Source organism: Oncorhynchus nerka, linkage group LG12 (assembly GCF_034236695.1).
Source record: "Oncorhynchus nerka isolate Pitt River linkage group LG12, Oner_Uvic_2.0, whole genome shotgun sequence".
Lineage (NCBI taxonomy): Eukaryota > Metazoa > Chordata > Actinopteri > Salmoniformes > Salmonidae > Oncorhynchus > Oncorhynchus nerka.
Window position 1 is genome coordinate 48,956,629 of NC_088407.1, and position 8,985 is coordinate 48,965,613.

Sequence of the window (8,985 nt, forward strand, 5' to 3'; positions counted from 1 at the left end):
AGTAACAGTTGTGACGTTGCCCCATAGACTACCCAGCAGAGAGCATAGTAATGACAAACCCATCTCGCTTCGTCCATGGGGATGAGTTAAGGTCCCTCTCTCAATGTCAAATTGACATTTGTCTGCAGGAGCTCTCAGTCATGTCCAAGGTACAGTCACTGGCTGGACCCCCTACATTTGACTTGAACGAGGATTGAAACCATGATAATAATGGTAGGCTTCATGGGTGGAAACAATTTGATCCTGGCTGCAACCAGTTGTTAAAACTACAGTGTAAAAGACTACAGTAACAGCATAAAGAGACAATAATACAACACCCAGAACAAGGGGCCATAAATTCCTTGAAGCCACAACTTCTTCTAAATGCTACTGACATAAGCCCCATCAGTGAAACTCTTACAGCCATAATTAATCAAGAGCATTTAGATATGTTTTCCGGAATAGCCATGTCTCTTAGAGGACAACAATACTGGTAAGTCTTTGGTTTTCCACTCAAGGAGACACCACTCTTGGTAATACCTTTGATGACTTTGAAAGGCTACTCAGTGCTCCTACTACAGTGTGATACCCCATACATCTCAATAAAGCCCTGAAGAAGAAGAAGAGGAAGAAGAATAAGGAAGGGCTCACACTCTTTGTCCATACCCGCGGGCTGTGGTTGTGGCAGTTCGTCAAACGTTTGCAACGTCTTCAACGCTGTTTTGGGGAGAAGCGGCTTATCACTGCTCTTACTGTAGTATTTGTTTGTGTGCCTTGTGGTAGGCAGGTAGGTTTTGGTATTCTGTCTAGTTCACCTTAGCAAATGAGCTGTATTTTTAGGGGGTAGATCAGCTTTAATTTTGCATTTAAATTGTGGCTTGCATCAATGTAATTGTCTGCATCATTTCCAATCCCCCATATAATGTATATTTTTTGTAAGAGTAAGGATTAAGTCTCAAATACTTGCTATTATTTCTTGCCCTGCTGCTAATTCATTGTGTGTGCCCTCACACACTGTACTACGTCTAAGCCACAGTTACAGCCAGTGAGTCGGTTCCAGTTGTGGCGACCTGTTTTATGAATTGTATTTGTATTAACATGCCCCTAGTGTCACAAAAAGGTAGCTTAGACGTAGTACAGTTTACAATTGTACTCACAGTTATGATGCACCGCAGACAGCCCACAAAGTCTGGAGAATCTTACGTTAAATTCTCCGCACTAAGCCAGTGTCAAGACGTTTATGGTTCCTCCTTGAAATTAGATAACTATCCGCTCTGCACGCACTGGTTGAATCAGCACGGATTCCACATAATTTCAATGAAATTACGCTGAACCAACTTGGAATAGACGTTGAATTGACGTCTGTGCCCAGTGGACAAACTATGATGTATTTGGCACGACTTTGTCATTCCTGAACAATTTTGAAAAAGTTCCCATTGGCTTGTTTGCCACCATAATATCTTATGCTTCTGTTAGAGGTCAAACGAGAGTTTGAACAGATGACTAAAGGAAATCAAAGGGAGCTCTGAACCTTTGAACCAAATGTGAAGAAATGTAAAAGTAATTTCCCCCTTGACATATATTAGTTCAGAACAGAGATATTGGCCTTGTTAAATAAGACTGCTTGAAAGAGCAGCTCAATCCATTCTATTGTCATTTGAATACTTGAGCTACCCAGTACACTTCAAACTTGGTCTACAATCAACATGTCAATCAGCAAAGTTTGACTGAGCCTGCATGGAGTGCCAGATAGTTGGGGTAACAGGTTTGCACTTCTGGGACTATTCCATTGCTTCCATTTCGTAAGTCAGGCTCAATAAAGCGCAGCTAAAGTATTTGAAAGAAAATACATACTATTTGAACACTTTTATGTTATATATACACAGGCGCCGACAGAGATGGCCGCCTCGCTTCGCGTTCCTAGGAAACTATGCAGTTTTTTGTTTTTTTACGTGCTATTTCTTACATTGGTACCCCAGGTCATCTTAGGTTTCATTACATACAGTCGAGAATAACTACTGAACATAAGAGCAGCGTCAACTCACCATCAGTACGACCAAGAATATGACTTTCGCGAAGCGGATCCTGTGTTCTGCCTTTCACCCAGGACAACGGAATGGATCCCAGCCGGCGACCCCAAAAAACGACTTCGTAAAAGGGGAAAACGAAGCGGTCTTCTGGTCAGACTCCGGAGATGGGCACATCGTGCACCACTCCCTAGCATTCTCCTCGCCAATGTCCAGTCTCTTGACAACAAGGTTGATGAAATCCGAGCAAGGGTAGCATTCCAGAGGGACATCAGAGACTGTAACGTTCTTTGCTTCACGGAAACATGGCTCACTGGAGAGACGCTATCGGAGTCGGTGCAGCCAGCTGGTTTCTCCACGCATCGCGCTGACAGAAACAAACATCTTTCTGGTAAGAAGAGGGGCGGGGGCGTATGCTTCATGGTTAACGTGACGTGGTGTTGCCACAACAACATACAGGAACTCAAGTCCTTCTGTTCACCTGATTTAGAATTCCTCACAATCAAATGGGAATTCTCTTCGATTATAATCACAGCCGTATATATTCCCCCCCAAGCAGACACATCGATGGCTCTGAACAAACTTTATTTGACTCTTTACAAACTGGAATCCATATATCCGGAGGCTGCATTCATTGTAGCTGGGGATTTTAACAAGGCTAATCTGAAAACAAGACTCCCTAAATTTTATCAGCATATCGATTGCGCAACCCGGGCTGGAAAAACCTTGGATCATTGCTATTCCAACTTCCGCGACGTATATAAGGCCCTGCCCCGCTCTCCTTTCGGAAAAGCTGACACGACTCCATTTTGTTGATCCCTGCCTACAGACAGAAACTAAAACAAGAAGCTACCGCGCTGAGGTCTGTTCAACGCTGATCCGACCAATCTGATTCCACACTCCAAGACTGCTTCCATCACGTGGACTGGGATATGTTCCGTATTGCGTCAGACAACAACATTGACGAATACGCTGATTCGGTGAGCGAGTTCATTAGAACGTGCGTTGAAGATGTCGGTCCCATAGCAACCATTAAAACATTCCCAAACCATAAACCGTGGATTGATGGCAGCATTCGCGTGAAACTGAAAGCACGAACCACTGCTTTTAATCAGGGCAAGGTGACTGGAAACATGACCGAATACAAACAGTGTAACTATTCCCTCCGCAAGGCAATCAAACAAGCTAAGCGTCAGTATAGAGACAAAGTAGAATCTCAATTCAACGGCTCAGACACAAGAGGTATGTGGCAGGGTCTACAGTCAATCACGGATTACAAAAAGAAAACCAGCCCCGTCACGGACCAGGATGTCTTGCTCCCAGGCAGACTAAATAACTTTTTTGCCCGCTTTGAGGACAATACAGTGCCACTGACATGGCCCGCAACTAAAACATGCGGACTCTCCTTCACTGCAGCCGACGTGAGGAAAACATTTAAACGTGTCAACCCTCGCAAGGCTGCAGGCCCAGACGGCATCCCCAGCCGCGCCCTCAGAGCATGCGCAGACCAGCTGGCTGGTGTGTTTACGGACATATTCAATCAATCCCTATCCCAGTCTGTTGTTCCCACATGCTTCAAGAGGGCCACCATTGTTCCTGTTCCCAAGAAAGCTAAGGTAACTGAGCTAAACGACTACCGCCCCGTAGCACTCACTTCCGTCATCATGAAGTGCTTTGAGAGACTAGTCAAGGACCATATCACCTCCACCCTACCTGACACCCTAGACCCAGTCCAATTTGCTTACCGCCCAAATAGGTCCACAGACGATGCAATCTCAACCACACTGCACACTGCCCTAACCCATCTGGACAAGAGGAATACCTATGTGAGAATGCTGTTCATCGACTACAGCTCGGCATTTAACACCATAGTGCCCTCCAAGCTCGTCATCAAGCTCGAGACCCTGGGTCTCGACCCCGCCCTGTGCAACTGGGTACTGGACTTCCTGACGGGCCGCCCCCAGGTGGTGATGGTAGGCAACAACATCTCCACCCCGCTGATCCTCAACACTGGGGCCCCACAAGGGTGCGTTCTGAGCCCTCTCCTGTACTCCCTGTTCACCCACGACTGTGTGGCTACGCACGCCTCCAACTCAATCATCAAGTTTGCGGACGACACAACAGTGGTAGGCTTGATTACCAACAACGACGAGACGGCCTACAGGGAGGAGGTGAGGGCCCTCGGAGTGTGGTGTCAGGAAAATAACATCACACTCAACGTCAACAAAACTAAGGAGATTGATTGTGGACTTCAGGAAACAGCAGAGGGAACACCCCCCTATCCACATCGATGGAACAGTAGTGGAGAGGGTAGTAAGTTTTAAGTTCCTCGGCGTACACATCACAGACAAACTGAATTGGTCCACCCACACAGACATCATCGTGAAGAAGACGCAGCAGTGCCTCTTCAACCTCAGGAGGCTGAAGAAATTCGGCTTGTCACCAAAAGCACTCACAAACTTCTACAGATGCACAATCAAGAGCATCCTGTCGGGCTGTATCACCGCCTGGTACGGCACCTGCTCCGCCCACAACCGTAAGGCTCTCCAGAGGGTAGTGAGGTCTGCACAACGCATCACCGGGGGCAAACTACCTGCCCTCCAGGACACCTACACCACCCGATGTCACAGGAAGGCCATAAAGATCATCAAGGACAACAACCACCCGAGCCACTGCCTGTTCACCCCGCTATCATCCAGAAGGCGAGGTCAGTACAGGTGCATCAAAGCTGGGACCGAGAGACTGAAAAACAGCTTCTATCTCAAGGCCATCAGACTGTTAAATAGCCACCACTAACATTGAGTGGCTGCTGCCAACACACTGACTCAACTCCAGCCACTTTAATAATGGGAATTGATGGGAAATGATGTAAAATATATCACTAGCCACTTTAAACAATGCTACCTAATATAATGTTTACATACCCTACATTATTCATCTCATATGTATACGTATATACTTTACTCTATATCATCTACTGCATCCTTATGTAATACATGTATCACTAGCCACTTTAACTATGCCACTTTGTTTACATACTCATCTCATGACTGGTTCATATACTTCATGGGTCATAAATGTGCTGGATGGAGTTGATCTTCAGATCCTCGTCTACTGCACTGGCAGTGGGATGTGAGAAATATCAATAATGTCTCTTAATAACCCACTGGGCAAAAACCTGTTGAATCCACATGTTTTCCATGTCATTTCAACCCCCAAAAATCAGTATGATGATGTTGAAAGAACGTGGAAAACTGTTTGGATTTGCAAAAACACTAGGTAGCTTAGTGGTTAGAGCGTTGGACTAGTAACCGGAAGATGGCGAGTTCAAACCCCTGATCTGACAGGCAGTTAACAGGCAGTTAACCCACTGTTCCCAGGCTGTCATTGAAAATAAGAATGTGTTCTTAATTAACTGACTTGCCTGGTTAAATAAAGGTAAAATACAAATTTTAAAATTTTAAAAAATTCACCCCACTTTAAACCTAAATCCAGTGACATTTGTTGTTGATTTTTACTTTGAATTCACGTTAGTTGAAAAAAGTCACTATAAACATTTGTTGCAGGCCCAATGGTCCATATCGTATTGGAAGAAATATAATATAAAAAATAATAATGCTGGAATGTTTGCTTCCAGACCTTTTTTTACATGACATGACATTTTCAGTCTCTGCAAATTATGAAACCGAATAACTAAATTGCCATATAAATCCATTGTATCTACACCAAAAGGGCACAGCGATCCTTGGGCATGTTTATTATTACCAGCATGAACATTGTTATTACACCGAAACTTTTGAATTATGGAGAAACTGACCAAGACACTACCAGCCACCTAGCAATTTTATGAAGTTGGCTTTAGCTAGCCAAGATAGGTTCCTAATCTTCCAACCTCATAACTAACTATCAATAAAGTCAAAGTAGCTAGCTTGTCTAGAAAATACTTTAGAAAAGCAAGCATTTACCAAATGTACTGAATAAAACTCACATTCCTTTCAATATTTTATCCAGATTGGAGCAGAGATGCAGAGAAGCATATTTAGTTTCTTTAAAACGCCCTAAAGTTGATTTCCGCGACCCACGGAAATGTACTTTGCATAATAAAGAAATCCTCATCAAAATCCTTCTGTTTAAGCCAGAGATAACTGTCCTCATTCACAGCATCCGCCAATGTCGACCTTTCGCATCTCAGTGGAAGGTGGTCGATCTACAGCGGTGTCTGTCAGACCAGGATAAAATCCCGAAAATCGGTCTTCTCACAAAACGTCTGTAGCGTCCGAACGTTCTACAAACAAGTATGACCACTCTATGGAAAGATGATACTCTCACAAACATGTGCATGTTGGTATTTTACCCAGATTTAAGCAGAGATGAAGAGAAGCATATTTAGTTTCTTTAGAATAAAAAACACCAGTCAGGAGTATGCAGACAGCTGAAAAGGTATGCTTGGATACTGTATGCAGAAAAATACATATATATATATTTTTAACATAGAATTAAGCATAATGATTATGGCTCTAGATTGAAGGAAAAGCTGTTTCAGGTGTTTGGAAAATGCTAAATTCTCCAACTTCTTGATGGGGTGCATAGCCCCCTGCAGACTACCTCCCAGCAATCTTCACATTGGTATCGTTTGTGATATTCATCATTTGTCCATATAATGCAGAAGTTGGCTGGAGTTGACTTTTATGATGTTTAAGAACATTGTAGCCTACTATATGTGTTGGAAATTAAATTAACGATTTGATGTGATATGTAGGCCTATTGTCTAAATGCAGTAAAGGTATACAATGCCTCTGGTAATGTATTTACTCAGACCATGAGTGGCCAATGATTTGACAGATGTAGGAAGCGATGGATCTATTCTATGTTGAAATTGTTTTATTTCTAGTAGTGTATCGTTTATGTGTTGTTCAAGTTCAATATAGGTCTAGTAAACATGGGTATTAATGATAAAGGGCAAATACATGACTCATGGTGACAGGTAGAAATAGCAGGGCACTATGACCCAGTGGAGATGTGCTCACCTCTCCAGAAGGATCCCTGTGATCAATGCTGCATGTTAATGTTTGCTGTCAGAGGCAGGCGGCAGCAGCTGTATAAAACTAAGAGTGGAGGTCTCCTCACCATTCAACTGAAGCAGCCTGTAAGACAACTCCAGGAGACAAGGATTACAATGCAAATGGTAAGCTTGCAGTTGCAACATTTGTCAAATGGCTGCAAGTCATTGGTCTTTCATCAGTCTCAATGTTTATTTTGATAAACTTTCTATATACATACTATTTATTTTGTTTAGATAGCTAAACTGTTAAAACAGTTGAGGACAGACGTTGGTATACATTTTCCAGAGAACATAATGGATCTTTACTTCAAAATCCTTTTTTTTTTTTTTTTTACATCAACAATTATAATAGGGTCGCTTCTGCAATGAAAAAAAAATGAAGAAGAAACGGACAACAATGTTTTCCTGTCCCAAAATACTTTACTAGATTGATTGAAATGTATTAAGAAAAAATGGATGTTAGAGACTTGGCAACATAAGAAGAATATCCCTTCTCTTTGGACTGACCACACTGTTTCAAAATGAGGAATCAATCAGTGATGGAGAAAAACGACTAAGGGGATGGAGCGCTCAAGTCAACTCCAGCCTGCATTATATGGACAAATGATGAATATCACAAACGATACCAATGGGACAGAATCTCCAGAGCTTGATGAAAATGATGAGAGTTTGGCTTATCAAACCGGGTTGGCAGTGATTCTCTTCGTTGTCACGCTCGCTACTACTTTATCCAACGCATTTGTCATTGCAACGATTTATCAGTCTAAGAAACTGCACACTCCAGCAAACTTTCTCATAGCGTCTCTAGCTGTCACCGACCTCTTGGTGTCCATTTTGGTGATGCCAATATGCGTCCTGTACACGGTGAGTCACACCTGGACTTTGGGACAAGTTACATGTGACATTTGGTTATCCTCAGATATAACATGTTGCACTGCTTCTATCCTTCACTTATGCGTAATCGCTTTGGATCGATACTGGGCAATAACAGACGCCGTTGAGTACTCCAAAAAGCGCACGCCAGCGCGCGCTGCGGGAATGATCGTGACCGCCTGGGTCATCGCTATCTCCATCTCCCTGCCCCCGCTTTTCTGGCGCCAGGTTAAAGCTGAGGAGTTAACTGAATGCAATGTCAATACGGATCACATTTTCTACACTATTTACTCCACGTTTGGAGCATTCTACATCCCTACTCTGTTGCTTATTGTGCTTTATGGAAGGATATACTTAGAAGCACGTAAGATCATTTTGAAACAGTCACCCAGAAAGGTAGGGAAAAGACTCACTTCAGCGCACCTGATCACCAACTCCCCTGGATCTGTGGCATCGACATCATCTTCTCAGTGTAAAATACACGATACCCACTTCAGTGACACGGGGTCCTTGGCAAGTAAGAACCATGTGAAAGTAACCGTGTCCGACGCACTTTTGGAGAAGAAAAAGATCTCAGCTGCTAGAGAGAGGAAAGCGACCAAAACATTGGGAATAATATTAGGCGCATACATTATATGCTGGTTGCCCTTTTTCATATACACCCTGGTGGTGGCCGCCTGTGAAACTTGTTTTTACCCCGAGATGTTTGACTTTTTCACCTGGCTTGGTTATCTCAACTCGTTAATCAATCCAATTATATATACCATGTCCAATGATGACTTTAAAAAAGCTTTCCATAAACTCTTACGCTTCAGATTTTGCATATCCTGAACGTATGTCTTCCATGTCCTATTTTGTTTGCATTATTGCTCTATACAATACAGCATACAATACAGATACCCCTGTGTGGTGTTATATGTGTAAATGCATTCATATGATGCAATTTAGGGCACGATAAATCTTTATGTAATGATGGTATTATGGGGACACCGTATAGGACACACACTTTTTACACAGTAGCTAACGTTGCGCAATACTCAAATT

At 43.0% G+C, this 8,985-nt stretch overlaps 1 protein-coding gene across 1 annotated transcript; it reads left to right on the top strand.

The window, feature by feature from the left end:
* Nucleotides 1-3,886: 3,886 nt before the first annotated feature.
* LOC115138933 (5-hydroxytryptamine receptor 1B-like) lies at nucleotides 3,887-8,772 on the top strand (the record flags this gene model as incomplete). The annotated part of the gene is made up of 2 exons (XM_029676113.2): nucleotides 3,887-3,920; nucleotides 7,781-8,772. Coding segments are annotated over 2 exons (1,026 nt in total), but the record flags the coding sequence as incomplete, so codon positions are not given.
* Between the last annotated feature and the right edge of the window lie 213 nt (nucleotides 8,773-8,985).